Raw genomic sequence first — 17,720 nt, 5'->3', positions numbered from 1 at the left:
TCCTCTTGCTATTCTTTTCCCCCTCACTTGCGGAACATGTCTGGGATATTATTTGGAATGTTCTGAATTGTCTGTCACTGACGTAAGAACAGTCTCACCTTGGTTTTTCGATCCCTTTTTCTTGTTTTGTTTCCCTCCTCCTCTTGTTCCTTTGCTCTGGTGTTTGAGGTTCCTCTTTTTCTTCTTCTTCCTCCCTGTGTGCTCCTGAAGGCCGGCCCACATGTCTGACACGTAACAGGTGACTGAGTAACGCATAATTCCCAGACCAGGTCGACAGGTAGGGTTCACATGTACCCCCTGGTACAGGTCAGGCTGAGGGAGGGGTGATTGCCTGAGCTGCAACCTTCCCAAATTGCCGATTGGTCCCTCTGTCAGGTGTTCAGGAGGTGTGACCTTAAGTGTGAGCAATCGCCTAAGGCGGGTGCCACCCCTCTGACAGCCCCCCCCCCCCCCCCCCCTCCCAGTTGAAAGGAGCACACCAACAGAGATGCTGGCAATTGTGGAGGGTTTTGTTGCAATGAGCCAATCATAAATGTCACAATCTTTGTTTATTAAACATAAATGGAATGAGGCTAATGATTCACACTCCCAGTTGCAGCACAGTTCCTTGTGGTTTCATGTACTGAAGACAGTCAGTCCTTTGCTACGGTAAATTCATTTATTATTCAGAAAGGTGTTGATGCAATTGCTGGCCCTGTGAAATCCTGCTCTTATTTACGCAAAGGCACTTTGCTTTTGGAGACTACTTCTGATTCTCAAGCGCAACAACTGCTGGCTGCCTCACTTCTCCACAGCTACCCTGCTTGATGGTCTAACCAAGGCAGAGTTCCAAAATTTTACCTCTCTGACCTGGGTGTCATTGTCATCCCTTGTGTAATGAAGAATATAGATAACTCCTTAGTGCCCACCCACATCCTTTTTCTCACCTTTGATACAGTGGTGCTTCCGCCCAAGATCAAAGCAGGCTATGAAATTATCACAGTCTGGCTATACATTCCAAACCGAATGTGCTGCTACCAGTGCCATTGTTTCAACCACACTACAACATCTTGTCGACATCTGGCCAAATGTAACCTGTGGTAGGGATTAACATGCGGGCGATTATCCGCCGCCTTCTCCCCACTATATCAACTGTAATGGCGGCAGTGCTGCCTCTTCTCAGGATTGTCCCATGCATCTTCATGACCGGGCTGTCAGAGACATCCAGGTAAAGGAAAAAGTGCCTTACCCAGTCGTTCACAAGTTACTGGTCGGTCGCAAACCCTGTGTTCTCCTGTCTAGCACCTATAGTTCTGTTTGTGTTACCCCTCGCTCCATGAAGGACGTGGCCATGCAGACATGCGACCTCAAATTTAGCTCTGAGGTTGTGAAATCGCGTAGTGTCAGGGTAGCATCGCCATCCTCCTGTCCAACTGTGCAGCAAACTGTCAGCCTCTCACTTCAAGGGGTAAAGCCACCAGCTACACAACCAGTAGGCCGGAAAGGACAGGAGGAGTACTCCCGTGTAGACTTCCTCTTTCCCTTCAGCCAAACAACACCAGAGTCTTTTTTTTTTACCCGAAAGGGCTCGAAGAAGACTGCCAAAGGCAAACTGTCTCCTCCTTTGCCAAGTCGAAGATCCTCTTTGATGGTGTCGCCACGTGGTACCTTAGCCCGGCCGGCCTCCTTATCGCCGGTACACACTGCCAACAGTTTTTCAGCATTGGACTCCACGGACCGACTGCACAAGCAAGCAGAGGCTTCTGTGGACCCCATGGAGCAGGACCCTCCTGTTTTTGTGCCCTGTAGTAGCGGCTCTAAACTGGCTGTCACTCAGCAGCCACCGAGTTGACACCCCTACCTCTCTTCCTCATTGTGACTGTTCTCCAATGGAACGTTGACGGCTTTAAGTCACACAAAGGGGATTTATGGCTGTTTCTAGCATCACAGCATCACCTTGTACTCTGCCATTAGGAAACGAAATTATGCCCTCACGACCACTTTGAGCTTTCACATTATTTACCGATTTGTTTTGACCTTCCCCCTGAGGTTGGCATTTCATCTCATGGGGGGCCGTCATGCTGCTTATGCGGGATGACATTCATAGTCAACCCATTTTCCTGACTACCCATCTTAAAGCTGTTGCAGTTCGCCTTTTCCTTACCCATCTGACTTTTTCCCTCTGTACCATTTATGTCCCTCTGTCATTTGATGTCACCAGGGTAGACTTCCTTCAGCTTATTGGACAGCTACCTCCCCCATTTTTGCTACTCTGTGACTTTAATGTGTGTCATCCCCATTGGAGTTCTCCCAGGACCTGTCAGAGAGGTACCCTTTTGACTGACCTTCTTAATCAACTTAACCTCTTCTGCCTTAAGACTGGAGCACCCACTTTCCTTTCTGACTCCTCATACACCTATTTCCATTTGGACCTATCCTTCTGCACTGCCCAGCTTGCCCCTTGTCTTGAGTGGTCCAGTCTTTCTGACACCTACTTGAGCAACCATTTCCCATATGCTATCCATTTGCTGCATGCCTAAATGGCAGCTTTACTTCTGGAAGAACAATGTTTCCCCAGTTGTGATGACCAGCTGGAAAGTCTCACAAATGTTATCCTTACTGCTGCAGAACGTTCCATTCATTCCTTGCACTTCTTCTTTATCACATCATGTCCCAGCAGTCCCTTGATGGACTGAGCCATGCCTTGACACAATTCGTGCACAGAGGCATGCTGTGTGTTTTTAATAGTTATCCTATAATGGCAATCTGCTTTCATTATAAACAGATGTGTGCTAAGTGTCATTGTGTTCTTCGGGATAGCAAAAGAGCTAGCTGGATTTCATTCATAGTTCTTTTAACAGTTCCACCCCTTCCTCTGTCATGTGGGCCAACCTCCGACAGCTATCGGGGACCAAGATCCATTCCCCAATTTCCCCCGCCTGTGGGTCTGGGAGTAAGAATAGGCCCGAGGTATTCCTGCCTGTCGTAAGAGGCGACTAAAAGGAATCGCACACCTTTCGGCCTTTATGTGAAGGTTTCCTGTAGGGTTTGACCTCCATTTTTCAAAATTTTCCCGAAGAGAGAGCCAGTTGGGGAAGGGTGCCTTACATGGTGCATAGTGTCCATGCGTCGAGACCTCTCGCATCCTTCGTCAACATGGATCTGCACTTATCCTCATCTTCCAACTGTTGTGAGAGGTCACTGTCCTGGGTGTGTATTTTTCCATCAACTGTACAGTATCATTTTCCTCGCCGACAATGATAATTGACTTGTTTACTTGGTTGCACCTGATATCCAGCACGGTAGCCAGTCTGTTGTGGTGGGGCCGCCATGTACCATGTTGGTTGTAGCCCCCTGACCACACAGGGATTGCTCTGCTGATGCCTGTGCCGTTAGCTCACCAGGTATGTCAAGGAGTAGATGCCCATCCCCGTGGGACATTGGGACTCCCAGCAATGGCCTTCCTGCCAGGAGGCATTCTCTGCAGTTGGGTAGTGCCTGTGTGGAGGGCCCCTGGTCGTAGTGGGTGGCATCAAGGCTGATCAATGAAGTGTAGTAGGTCATCTCTTGCTGGTAGTCAACCACCAGCAGTCTCTAAGTGGTAGAGGTCTACCTTCAGTGCTAAGAAATATGACCCCAAATCGTTCCCTTCCCTGGCCACACCATGGGAGGAATGCCAGGCTAAGGATGGCAGCGAAGTTTATTCACCCCGGTACCTCATATATACAAGAGTTGATGGGGAATCTTTCATGTCCATGAAGCCTCAGGTTTTTATGGAGCATTTAGAGGACAAGTTTAGGGAGGTGGAGGGTCCAAAATGTGGTCAGGGCAGTCTTGATAAAAACGGCATCATCTGCCCAGTCACGGGCATTACTCACTTGTGATGAGCGGGGGGATGTTCCTGTTACCATCACACTCCATAAGAGCTTGAATATGGTCCAGGGTATCGTATTTCCCAGGGACGTTCTTTTGCTGTCTGACGATGAGCTGTGCGCCAATTTAGCGCAGCGAGGTGTTCCCTTCGTGCGGCACGTCCACCGGGCTCCAAGGAATAATCAGGTTGCCACTGGTGCCTTCATCTTGGCCTTCGAGGGAGACACATTACCCAAGAAGGTCAGGGTGATGGTCTACTGCTGTGATGTGAAGCCATATTCCCCCGATGTGGTGCTTCAAAGTGCTGGGAGTTCGGCGATATGTCTTTCCGCTGTACTTTGTGTCACTTGTCACGATTATGGACATTCCTCGCATCCCAATACTACATGTGCCTCGCTTCCCATATCTGTGTCAACTGCGGAGAGCACCATTTGCCTTGTGTTATTCTTCATGCTTTTTCGGTGATCTGCTGACATCTTGGATATTCAGGAATCCAGTCGGATATTCAAGGCGTTCTCGCACAATATTTCAACAGCGTGCGTCGCTGTCTTCTTCAGGTGCTACCTGAGACTGGTCCTTGCGTCGATCGAGTCTGCGACTGGAGGGGTCCATTGGAGCTGAGTCTGGCGGGCACGGACCACAGAGGGAACACGCGACTCGGTGCGGACCGAAGACGGAACGCCCAGCTCCTTCCAGGCATAAATACTGGACTCGATTGACCCAAGGACCAGTCTCAGGTAGCACCTGAAGAAGACAGCGAGGCACGCTGTTGAAATAGCGTGCGAGAATGACACGAATACCCGTCTGGATTCCCGAATATCCAAGATGTCACCATTTGCCTTGCTCACCAGACTGCAGGATTCTCCAGAAAGAACGGAAAATAATGTAATACAAGACCCTGGACCGACTAACCTATACTGGGGCAAAGAGAAAGTATGAGAGGCTACATCCTGTGCGTATGGTGTCAACTTTCACCACTTCTATGAACACAGTTTTACCATCTTCTGTTCCACCACATACAGTTGGCTCTGAGCCACGAAACTCCACCTGCCCCCTTGCTCGTGCACCACCTACTTTGGAAGCAACACCCCCCTCCTCCAACCATTGAGAACGTCAGTTCCCATTTCTCAGCCAGAGAAACGCACATCTTCTTCAGCTCCTATTGCTAGGAAGGGGTCCCTTGGGTCACTCCCTTCCCAGGTTCCTACCAGTGGTAATGCTGACATCCACCAGTGGTTGAAGCAAACAGAGGTAGCTGGTTGTAGGGCTACACAGTTCTCTTCAGTCCCTGAGACTGAATCACTTACAACCTTACAGCTGGATAAACCTAGGGAGCAGTGAGAAAAACCGAAAAAGACCCCTAAGAACCAAGGCACTGTGGTGGCACCCACACCAGTACTCACTACAAGCTCTGCGTCTGAGCATGAAGTGGCAATTCTGGCGTCCACTGAGGACCTAGATCTCACTAGGCCCTCAGACACAATGGATGTTCATCGCACAGGTACTCATTCGGTGGCAGCAGGTGACCCTGAGGCATAAACTGCCTTATTGAGTGTTTTATGTCATCCCAGTCTCACAATCATGTCATCCTCCAGTGGAATTGCGGCGGTTTTTTCTCCCACCTGGCTGAGCTACGGCAACTGTTAAGGTGTACACCTGCTTTCTGCATTGCCCTCCAGGAAATCTGGTTCCCTGCAATGCGGATCCCTGCCTTTCATGGCTACAGGAGATATCACAGGAGCCATAGCAAATATAATAGTGTCAGGTGGAGTTTGCGTCCATGTCCTGAACTCGGTATCTAGTGAATCTGTGCCCCTTGAAGCTGTGGCTGTCAGGATACGGACGACGCAGAAAGTAACTTTCTGCAATGTATATCTCCCTCCAGATGGTGCAGTACCACAGAACGTATCGACTGCACTGATTGATCAACTCCCTAAACCTTTCTACTTTAGGGAGATTTTAACGGCCATAACCCCTTGTGGGGTTGCACTGTACTTACTGGCCGAGGTAGAGATGTTGAAACTTAACTGTCCACCTCGACCTTTGCTCTTAAATACAGGTGCCCCCACACATTTCAGTGTGCCAACCAGCATATATTCGGCCATTGATCTCTTGGTCTGTAGTCTTGGCCTTCTCCCATCTATCCACTGGAGAGCTCGTGACAACCTGTGTGGTAGTGACCATTTCCCCATCTTCCTGTCACTATCCCAGCATCTTGCCCACATACACCCACCCAGATGGGCTTTAAAACAGGGAGACTGGGTAGGCTTCATCTTTGCTGTCACAGTTGAATCTCGCCCACATGGTGCCATTGATGTTGTGGTTGAGTAGGTCCTACGACGATTGTTTCTGCGGCAGAAAACACAATCCCTCGCTCTTTAGGGTGCCCCTGGCAAAAGATAGTCCCTTGATGGTCGTCTGAAGTTGCTGAGGCTATTAAAGATCGTTGGCGAGCTCTACAGTGACATAAGCGGCTCCGTGCCCACGTTCGCCAGCTATAAAACAACGGGAATGGGAGTGTTGGGACACGTATGTGTCAACCATTGGGTGCCATACGTCATCTTCCGAAGTCTGGACAAAGATCAGATGTCTTTTTGTGTTCTAAACCTGAACAGGTGTCCCCGTCATTCACATGAATGACGTGTTATGTACCAACGCAAATGTGATTTCCGAGCACTTTGCTTGAGCCTCTGCATCGAAGAATTACCCCCAGCCTTTCACACACTCTAATGGCATATGGAAAGGAAAGTCCTCTTTTTCACTTCACTCCACAGTGAACCCTATAATGCCCCATTTACAAAGTGGGAGCTCCTTGGTGCCCTTGCACATTACCCTGACACAGCTCCTGGGCCAGATCGTACCCACATTCAGATGATTAAACATCTTTTGTCTGACTACAAGTGACATCTCCTCATCATCTTCAGTCGGATCTGGTGCGATAGCGTCTTTCCATCACAATGGTGGGAGAGCACCATCATTCCAGTGCTCAAACCTGGTAAGAACCCGCTTGACCCCCCAGGGGGCTCAAGGTCCTTTCATGAGTATGTGTGTGGTGAGCATGGGGCCCCGAGCTATTGCAGCCTTCCTTCTTTCCTGTGCTGCATTTCTTTTTCCTTCCCATCCTTTCCTGTCCTTAATCCTTCCCCTCCTTCCTCTGCTCTCCCTCTCTTGGTGTCCTTGTTTATGTTGGCCCCGCTATCCACCTGGTTATGTTGGCTTTGCAATTTGGTTTTGTTGCATAATTACCTCATCCTTTTGGCATTCTCTGGTCCCCCTCTGGGGTTTGACCTCCATTACTAAATTTCTATCCTGTAGTGTGAGCCATTTGGGGAAGAACACCTTACCTAGTGTCTCCAGCATGTGCCCTCCTAGTTCCTTCCATCTTTTCCTTCACGTCATTGTCTGATGCTAGGGAACATAGCCAGTATGGTAGCCAGCCCGTGTGGTGGGGCCGCTACGTACCCTTTTGGTTGAGCCCCCTGAAAACACAGGGCCACACTTCTGATACCTGAGCTGTTACACATCCTCATGTAAGCCTAGGAGTGGTTGCTTGTCATCCTGGAGCATCGAAACTCCCGACAGTGGCTGCTGTGGTAGACGGCCCTTGCTGTGTCTGGGTGGCACCCATGGGGAGAGCCCCAGATCGGAGTGGGTGCTATCAGGGCGGACTCTATGCAAATTAAACGCATACAGGTCCAGAACTGTGGCTCTTCATCTACGGCCGTCTCTTTGAATGGAAATTATTCTTTTTGTGCTGCTTCTTCTGCCCCTTCAGCCTTCCCTTCCATGCCTACCCCCTGGGAGGAGTGTTAAGCTCGTTGGCCAGGGGCAAAACCTTTCCCCTGCTACGTGGTTTGCACCAGGACTGATGGGGATACTTTCGCCAATACCACACCTTTATTTTTTGTGGAACATATTGAAGACAAATTTGGCCAAGTGGACTCTCTCAGCAAGATATTGTCGGGTTCGTTGTTGATCAAAACTGCTTCAGCTGCCCAGTCTGCAGCCCTTTGTGCCTGTGACCATCTTGGCACAATTCCTGTCTCTTCGAATATGGTTCAAGGTGTAATTTTTCACAGGGACCTCATCCTTCAAACTGATGAAGAACTTGGGGACAATCTAGAACGGCGGGGTGTTCACTTTGTTCGGCATGTTCAGAAGGGCCCGAAGGACAATCGCATTGATACTGGTGCCTTTTTATTGGCCTTTAAAGGGGATGCCCTCCCTGAGAAGGTCAAGATTATGGTTTATTGATTTAACGTGAAACAGTACATTCCACCACCTATGAGGTGTTTTAAGTGCTTGCGTTTTGGACACATTTCTTCCAATTGTTAGCAGACCCCTCTCTGTGGTGACTGGCCGCACTCCTTGAGGGGAGTTCCCGTGTTCCCCCCTCTTCTGTGTGTTAATTGTCATGGCAATCATTCTCAATGTTCACTGGATTGCCTGGCTTACATGAAGAAAAGGAAGATTCAAGAGTATAAGTCCATTGATAACCTAACCTACACTGAGCCTCGTAAGAAGTATGCATGTCTTCATCCTATGTCAGTGACGTGTAACTGTGCTTTAGCTACATCTTCAGCCCTTCCTGACCCCAGTCCCGAACCCATCTCCTCCCCCCTCCCCTGCGGTTCCCACACCCACCCCTCTGGGTGCTGCTCCCCCTCCCCAGCCAGAGAAGTGTCACACTTCTTCGACATCTGCCGGTCGGTCGAGGGCGCCCCTCTCAGGACCCCCCTTCCTGGCAACTTCCAGGCCAAAGGTCTGCTGCCACATGACAACCACAAGAACCACAATCTGTGGGCCCCCAGTTCACCCACTCCCTTTCTGTTACAGATCTTGATGCAGCTGGCTCCTTTCTGCAGCACAGCCCTCCTCGATCTCAAACGGAAAAGAAGAAGAAACATAAGTTCTGGGACAAGGAGCCTCTGGTGTCACCAGAGGTCCCATCCCCACCTTCGCAACCTAACTCTGACCTGCTGTTCATGGATGTCACCCCCCTCCTTGTCGGTGATGGCTGGTGACCCGGCAGCATGACTGGCTTTAGCCTATTCACCCCCTATTTGAATCGTCGTTCTGTGATTATCCACTGGAATTGTAATGGATATTACCATCACTTTCAAGAGTTGAAATCCCTTATTTTGTTTTACTGGGCAGCTTGTTTGGTTCTACAGGAATCTCATTTTACTGATCACCCTCCGTGGGTTCTGTGCTTCTTCTCGAAATCGGGTGGGCCCCCTGTGGGCCTCTGGTGGCATATGGACGTTGCTAGCACATGGATTCCTCTTCAAACTACGTTGGAAGCAGTTGCTGTTAGTGCCCTCCTGGACTCTCGGGTCACAGTTTGCAATCTTTATCTCCCTCCTGACAGGACTCTTACACCTGCTGCCTTAACTGCCTTTGTTCAGCAACGTCCTCCTCCCTTCCTCCTTCTCGGGGATTTTAATGCTCATCATCCATTCTGGGGCAGTGCATTTCCATCTAGTTGGGCTCTTCTCATAGACCAGTTTCTTGCAGGCCACAACTTGTGCCTTCTTAATGATGGCTCCCCCACCCATTTCAGTGCTGGTCATGGTACCTTTTCTGCCATTGATCTTTCTCTTTATTCTCCCTACGTCCGACCTTCATTACACTGGTCGCCATGCGATGGCCTTTGCGATAGTGACCACTTCCCATTGATTCTCTCATTCCCTTTATGCTCCCCAAGCAACAGGTTACCTTGTTGGTCTTTCCAAAATGCCGATTGGCCTCTATATACTGCACAGGTCGTTTTTTTCTCTCTCTTTGTCAGGTTGTATTGATGTGCTACGTGACGTGTCTGAAGTGGTTGTTCGTGCTGCTAGCCTTGTTTTCCCACACTCATCAGGACCATTTCACCGCCGCCAAGTCCCATGGTGGAGTCCGGCCTTTGCCGTTGCCATCTGTGATCGCTGTTGAGCTTTGTTACACATTAAGAGGCACCCATCCGCTGTCAGTCTAATTACCTTTAAACGCCTTTGCGCCAAAGCCCGTTTTTTACTCAAACGGAGCAAATGGGTGTGTTGGGAATGCTTTGTTTCTTCCCTCGGTTCTACTGTCCCTATGTCACGGGTATGGGCTACTCTTTGCTCTCTCCAAAGTTACCATCAGCAGTTTACCCTCCCGGGCCTTGCCCTCCCAGATGGCCTTTGCACGGACCCTTTGATTCTCACCGATTACCTTGTGATCCATTTTGCATCAGCATCAAACTCCTATCCAGCTGCTTTCCTTCACCAGAAACAGTGGGCCAAACCTTCCGCCTTATGTTTTACCCCTTGTCAGTCAGAATCTTACAATGTACATTTTACTGAATGGGAACTTCTTTCTGCACTTTCTTCTTATCGTGATACAGCACCTGGCCCAGACTCCATTCATAACCAATTGCTTCAACATCTCAGTGCTCCACAACGACAACATCCTATATGGCTGCTTAACCATATTTGGCTCCAGGGTGACTTCTCTTCTCAATGTAGGGATAGCATCGTGGTTCCCGTCCTCAAGCATGTTTGTCGAAAGCTATCGGCCAATTAGTCTGACAAACATTGTTTTCAAGTTACTTGAATGGATGGTAGCCCGTCGGCTCAGTTGGGTCGTCGACTCTCATCTATTGTCCCCTTACCAGTATGGCTTTTGAGAGGGACGGTCTCCGATTGATCATTTACTTCACTTGGAATCCACAGTTTGGCAGGCTTTTTCCAGTGTCGCCATTTGGTTGCAGTATTTTTCGACCTCGCAAGACTTGTGACGTGGCTTGGCGCCATCATATCTTCCTTACACTTTGAGTGGGGTCTTTGGGGCCACTCCCGATTTTTATGTGCCAGTTCCTGTTCCACCGGTTGTTCAGGGTTCTGGTTGGTACTGTTTTTAGTTCTCCATGGACCCAGGAGAATGGCATCTGACAGGGTTCCTTATTGAGTGTACTTCTTTTCCTCATTGGTATAGATGGACTTGTGGCCTCCGTCGATCCTTTGGTCACCCTTGCTCTGTATGTGGATGATTTCTGCATTTGGGTTAGTTCCTCTTCAATGGCCTCTGCAGAGTGGCAGCTCCTGGGTGCTATACAGTGTGTCTCTGCATGGACCCTCTCACACGGGTTTCAGTTTTCTCCTTTAAAATCGCGGGTGGTCCACTTCTTTTGCCTTACTACGGTCCACCCTGATCTGGAGCTCTACCTCGATGCAAAACGATTACCTGTGGTTGCACAGTTTCGTTTCCTGGATCTTCTGTTCAACAACAAGCTCACTTGGCTGCCTCATATCAGACTTCTGAAGATAGGATGTTTCTGTAAACTCAATGTCCATCACTTCCTTACCAACACCTCTTGGGGTGCGGATCATTCCAATCTTCTCTGCCTTTATCGGGCTTCAGTGCTGTCTCACTTGGACTATGGTTGTTAAGTTTATGGGTCGGCTGCTCCTTCCACACTGCGCGTCCTGGATCCGATCCACGATCGTGGTATCCGTTTGGCCACTGGTGCCTTCCCTACTAGCCCTGTTGATAGTCTCTGGTTGAAGCTGGGATTCCCCCCCCCCCCCCCCCCCCTTTCTGTTTGGCAGTCCCACCTTCTGGTTTCTTATGCAATCACTGCCCATTCCTCTTCCACTCATCCTTCCTATTCTATCCTGTTCCCAGACAAAGGACGTCGCCCACCTGATTCCTGTCCTCCGGCAGGTTTACCGGTTGGGCTCCGCCTTGCGTCTCTTAGCCATGATTTTCAGCTTCCTTCTTTGTCCTGTCTCCCATGTTCCCTCCCCAACAGCCCCCTTTGGTTAGTTCCTTAGCCCTGGATTCGGATGGACCTCCACTGAGGTCCGAAAGATTCCGTTCCCCTGATGGTGTTCCATTGTTTTTCCGCCAAATTTTATGGGAGTTTCAGGATGGTGTTGTTTTTCACATCGAATCTGCTGATCGTGTGGGATATGCCTTCACGTCCTCTGTTGGCATGGAAAATCATCTCCTGCCAACTGCATGTGGGGTGCTTATTGCAGAATTGATGGCAATTTCCCAGGCACTTACCTTTATTAAACAGTCCCAACTCAATCCCATTTTGTTATGTACAGACTCGATGAGTGGCTTCAGGCTATTGATCGGTGTTTTTCCCCCCATCCCTTGGTCTCGGCCATCCATGACCATCTCGCTGATCTTCACTGTGCTGCCTGTTCCGTTGACTTCTTTTGGGTCCCTGGCCATTGGGTATCCCAGGTATTGAGCTTGCTGATCATTGGCTGGGGGAGCAGTCACTTACCCTGCCCCCTCCCCCCCCTTTCTCTGTAACCCCTCCTGCAGTGGATTTAGGGCTTCACATCAAATCCCACTTCGCACAATCATGGGCCAACTCTTGGGAGGCTACCTCCCTGTCTAATTAACTTCATGCGATTAAGGTGACACCAGTCCCGTGGCGTCCTTCCTTCCACCTCTCCCAAAACGCCTCAACCACCCTGTGTCATCTCCGCATCGGCCATACCAGGCTGACACATGGTTTTCTTTTGCGCAATGAGCCACCCCCACTTTGTGGTTGTGGAGCCTTCCAGTCAGTAGCCTACATTTTGGTGGAATACCCCCTTCTTTGGCTCTGCGTACTGAGTACAGACTTCCCCACAATTTACGTTTAATGTTGGCTGACAATTCCTGGATGGTCAAACTGGTTCTCAGTTTCCTCTGTATAAGTGGTTTTTATTCTCAGTTTTAAGGTTTTTAATCTCACTCTGGTGTTTGGGCAGGGCGGTGAGGGTTGGGGTGTCACCCACTGTAAGCTGTGTTTGGAGATTCCCGACTCACCTCTCTGGCTAAGATCCTCTTTTCTTTCCCTTTTACTCTGTTTTTATCAATTTTTAGAATTGGTTAGTCTCCTTTTCCCATTCGTACTTCTACATTCTAGCGGGTGAATGCTTTTAAATAGCAGGTGGTCTTGCCTTGACTGCTTGAGACGTGGTGTAATTTCTGCCTCTAGCATAGCCTTGGGTTTGCTCTCTTGCTGACTTCCCTCATTTTGTTTTTACCATTGACAACACGACTGCACTTTTACGTTTTTAGCCTTTTCCCTTTTATCGTTCTGACTTTTCTGAGATGTCAAACTGTCTGAATGGACCACATTTGAAACAAGGGACTGATGACCTTGCTGTTTCGTCCCTTCAACCCTAATCAACCAACTAACCCTCCTCCCTTCTTCCACCTTCTTCCTTCCTTCTCTGTCAATAGTTGATACTTTTTATGGGCATTGTAGTCCCCTCGTATAGTGTGAGGTTGTATCAGTTTCAGTTATTCCCAAGTCGGAGAGACTGATGACCGCATAGTTTGGTCCCTTCTCCAGTCCAACCAACCAATCAATCCTCCCATGTGCCTTACCTGGCATCCTGCTGTACGCAGTTCCTTTGTGTCCTGTGTGTCCTCAATGGTACTTCTGGGGTGCCAATGGAACCACCCACCTCCATTTATACTGATCCCTTGTTTGTTCGAAACTCAACTTGGGTGCTTTGTTTATGCGATTGCGTGCCCATCCCTCTTACGCCGTCTCAACACTAGCCACCATTGGGGCATCCGTTTGGCCATAGGTGCCTTTTACACTAGCCCGGTTGAGTCTATGCTGAACTACCACTGTCCCACTGCTGTGTCGGCAGGTACGCATGCCGTTTGTCTGCCACGCGTGGCCACCTGTCCTATACCTCCTTCTTTGATGATTCCTTTGATCATCAGTATGGGTTGCATCCCTCTTCTGTATTACCTCCTGGAGTCCGCTTTTAGCACTTCACACTACCTGCAACTTCCCCATTGGGCCTTGTGAAGTGGCACATATCAACATAGGCCTTCATTCGCTTCCTAAGGACACTACTCCAGCCTCGGTCTATTGCCTTCAGTTTCACGACCTTCGCATGGAACTTTGTGGTAGTACCTTTGTATACACTAATGGCTCTCGGACTGACCATGGGATCGGGTATGCCTTCATCGTTGGCATCCGTGTTTTTCGATATTGGCTTACAGCGCGCTGCTCAGTATTTACAGCCGAGCTCTTCACCCTTTATCAGGCCACGGAGTACATCTGGCGACACAGCCTTTTCAATTGTGTCCTCTGCTCAGATTCACTTAGTGCCCTTCGAAGTCTGTGTGCAATGTACACTGTCACTTGCTCACTCTTGGTGACACCAGTGTGATGTTTCTGTGGGTTCCTGGTCTTCCAGGAAACAAAGCTGCTGACACTGCTGCCAAGGCTGCAGTCCGTACCCCTCAGCCTGCGAGTACCTACATTCCATTAGGTGGTCCTCTCGGCCCACCTGCCAGGAGGAGGTTATTTTAACTAGGCTGCGTATTGGACACTGCCTTTTTAGCCATTGTCATTTTCCAAGTGGCACTATCCCACCACTTTGTACACATTGCACAGAAGTTTTAACTGTCCACCACTTTCTGATGGATACCCATTTTTTAACCGTTTACGTTCCCGCCTGGGTTTGCCGTCTGAGTTATTGGCCATTTTAGCAAATGATGCGCAGCCTGTCGACCATGTTTTACTTTTTATTTGCCGAAGCAATATGGTGAGGGCCATTTAATTTTTAGTTTTGGAACTCTGTTTCTGTACGGTGTCTTTTTTAGCCCTTTTTCCACGTGCACATTTTTAACTGTTTTCTATTATGTCAATTGGGACTGACGTATAGTCATTTTTAACTCCTTTCTGTCTCAGTGTTCTATAGTTTTGACTTGGGCTCATATGACCCCAGTTGTTTTTTGCACCCTAAAGCAAAACAAAACCAAAACCACAGTACGTATACGTTAAAAATATGAAAGCACACTTAACAAAGTTTGTGATTCACAGACAGTGGCAAGCACATCTCTTATCTGATGCAGTAACTGAAGCTCATAGTGACAAGAGTGGCATCCAGTTCCAGAATTTAAAAAAGAAAAAAATCCATGATAGCACGTGGGTAGTTTCCCCACCACTGATGTAGCATGCATTTAACAAGACTAAGAAGCTCGCTAGCTATCAGATGAATTATTTTCAGAGCTGTAGAATACTGCCCCCCCTCCCTCACCCCCCCCCCCCCCCCCCCTCTTTCTCTCTCTTGCGCACCTCAATGCCTGTACTAAACTGAGACTGTGTTTGGTTCATGAGTGTGTACTGGTCTGCTGTACCTAAGACAAAGATTGGCCTCAGGTGCAGCCAGTCAGTCTGTGATACATCAACAGCAACAACCAAATAAATTATTGTATGTATCTGCCATATTGTCCCCAGTCTGCATTCAGATGCTTAAAAAGCAATATATTTGCTGCATTATATTTGGTAAAAGACATTCTTTTAAGTTAGTTTGTTTCATAATGCAACAGAAACACACAGGATAGCGCAAAAATGTAGCTGCTGGGTAATGATGGGCTTCAACTGGAACATTACTACAAATAATAAAATTGTACATTTGATGAAATTATGGCTCGTTGCAGTATTTTTCTCGTTGTTATAAACAAAACTTATGCTTTATTATGCAACAATAATGTTCTCTTTGGAATTGTTGTATAATGTCAGAAAATATTTGCATAGTTACTGTTCTCGTTTTTTGTTGTTGGTGAATTGATTTATAAATTAGTTCATGATTTAACTGGAACTCTTCAGTTGATTTTTCTAAATTCTCTGTGACAGAAAATTTGTTATATGTTTATCACAGTTTACCTGCCCTGCTGTGTGAATATATGAAAGGGCAGAATTGCTTTCTGTTGCTTTCAGCTTGGTGTAACAGATTCTGTGATCTTGATAGTACATTGTTAGCATTTAAAGTGTTTTGTTGGTAGAAACGGAAGGAAATCAACTGTGTATTTTTGTTTCCAGGTGGCACATTTGGTGGAATCACAGCATATTGTATGAGTAAGAACAAGTTCAAGCCTGTCCCAAAAATATTGATGGAAGATCTTACGGTTCGTCAGAAGGAAGAATTGGTTAGATCTGTTCAGGCTGTTATTAATGACATTAGAGCAGAAGATGCAGCTGTGCTTGCATCATTGATTCTCGCTGATAGAACTCTGTCTGTAACTGTACTGCAGTTGGTAACAAACTTTCTGAGAACTCAGATAGGTGCAGAAGTAACTGGTCCAAGCTATCTTCAGTAGTATTGTTTTATTTTTAAAATCAAACGGTAATGTTTTCATTTTTCTGTGTATTATTTAAAACAGTTACTAAATCAGGTTTTTATCTATCTGTATCACACATGGGCATTTATATTTTGAGAATACAATAATTGTCTACTTTCCTTCAGAAAAACAATGGACTCAGCATTTTTACAAAAGGCACAACACAGGAATTTGGTTGTTCATCTATCTTTAAATAATATAGAAATTCTGTGTTGTATGGCTTTACCATGTATAAAAGTGTATTATTTTAATAGAATTTTATTGTTATGTGATGAGTGTTAAACAGATCAATATGTGATATGGACTGTGATAAGTTTGACAAATGTTACTGTAAAATTTGGATTTTCAGCATTAGCTAGGAAAAGAGCTAGAGTGTGATAGTTTTTGTACTTGATGTAATATGAGAGTAATATTGTCAGTGCCATGGAAATAAATGAATCAAATTCAGGGATTAATTTGTCAGTATTTAAAAACTCTGCTGAACATTCAGTTCAGAGAATTTTATTCTATAAACCCCCTTTTTACCTACTACTATTAAATTGTATCTGTGGGAAGGGGGAGGGAGGAGAAAGAGAGATCATCTGTTTTAATAAAATACATACAATTCTGGTATGCGATACAATGAACACTACGCACCTGGAGGATCAAAGTCAACAATCGTGAGAGTTCTCAATCAGTTGTTTGCATTTTCTATGGGTCACATTCATGACAACTCGCCATGATGATGAAAGTGTAAGTTCCCAAATAAACCATATTATCTCTGAAAACGTGGCTGCATGCTTTCATAACAGAATTTTCTTTTATCATAATATGTAACATAATGTGATAAATGTTACCCAAGCATATGCATACCATCGGCTCAGAAATTCATCTATAAAATAGGATGAGTTGTCAAGCCAGAAATGATTTGGATCTATATTTAAAACTATCATTATTTGCCAAAACCTTTAATTCATGAGAGATGTGGTCAAATATTTTTATGATGGCACATTTCACTCACTTCTATGCAGGACTAAAGTTAACTGCAGCATGGTAGAGACCTACTTTTGTTCATAGCATTATATTTATAAATTTTACCATTAGTTTCAAATTATACCTATTCCTTCACCTAATATTTGAAGCAGTTACTTACCCAAAGGCCAAGGATCGACAAAGATAACCTTACAGCAGGAACACTTTGCATCTGTTTAGTGAAATTGTCTTGAAAATTATTCTGTAGGACAGCGGTAGTCAACTACTGGTTGTTCCAGCTTTCATGATGGGTGATAGGTGGTACTAGGTTTTAAAACATTTTCATTAGTTTTTCCCAAAATTACCCATAATTGCAGTTTCAGAAAATATTGTATTATTCCCCTTGGATGAGCACAGTTAACGTTTTGTGCGTGAAGCTAAATAGCATTGTAGTGTGATTGTAGACAAAAGAACATCATCCCAGAACAGCTTGGACATCTTGCATCACACATCCCAGCTGTAACAGACAACCAGAACTGGTAGCGGGCACCACCCCCCACCCCAAATCCAATCCACTGTGTACTAGAGGCATGAGCATATGATGATACATGACGTGGGCTCTTCTGTTTCTCAGGTACTGGTCAGTACTAGAGCTGTGCTTGAGCATAACTGGAACTGTACAAGCAGTTGACTGAGTGATGTGGCATACTGGCTCACATTTGGAAGAGCAGTGATTCAAATCCAGATTTAGGTTTTCCATGATATCCCTAAATTGCTCCAGGCGAATGCTGGAA

General features: G+C 46.9%; 1 protein-coding gene across 1 annotated transcript in view; it reads left to right on the top strand.

Moving 5' to 3' along the window:
• LOC126095081 (protein C19orf12 homolog) overlaps nucleotides 1-16,430 on the top strand; it is a 37,625-nt gene extending 21,195 nt beyond the window's left edge. Inside the window, exon 2 of the mRNA XM_049909764.1 lies at nucleotides 15,677-16,430. Coding sequence (XP_049765721.1) covers nucleotides 15,677-15,954 — 278 coding nt within the window. The 3' untranslated portion in view covers nucleotides 15,955-16,430. The remainder of the gene's footprint in view (nucleotides 1-15,676) is intronic.
• The last annotated feature ends 1,290 nt before the right edge of the window (nucleotides 16,431-17,720 follow it).

This window comes from Schistocerca cancellata, chromosome 8 (genome assembly GCF_023864275.1).
Source record: "Schistocerca cancellata isolate TAMUIC-IGC-003103 chromosome 8, iqSchCanc2.1, whole genome shotgun sequence".
NCBI classification, from domain to species: domain Eukaryota; kingdom Metazoa; phylum Arthropoda; class Insecta; order Orthoptera; family Acrididae; genus Schistocerca; species Schistocerca cancellata.
The sequence above is the reverse complement of the archived record's forward strand: the minus strand, read 5'-3'. Positions and strand labels throughout refer to the sequence as shown.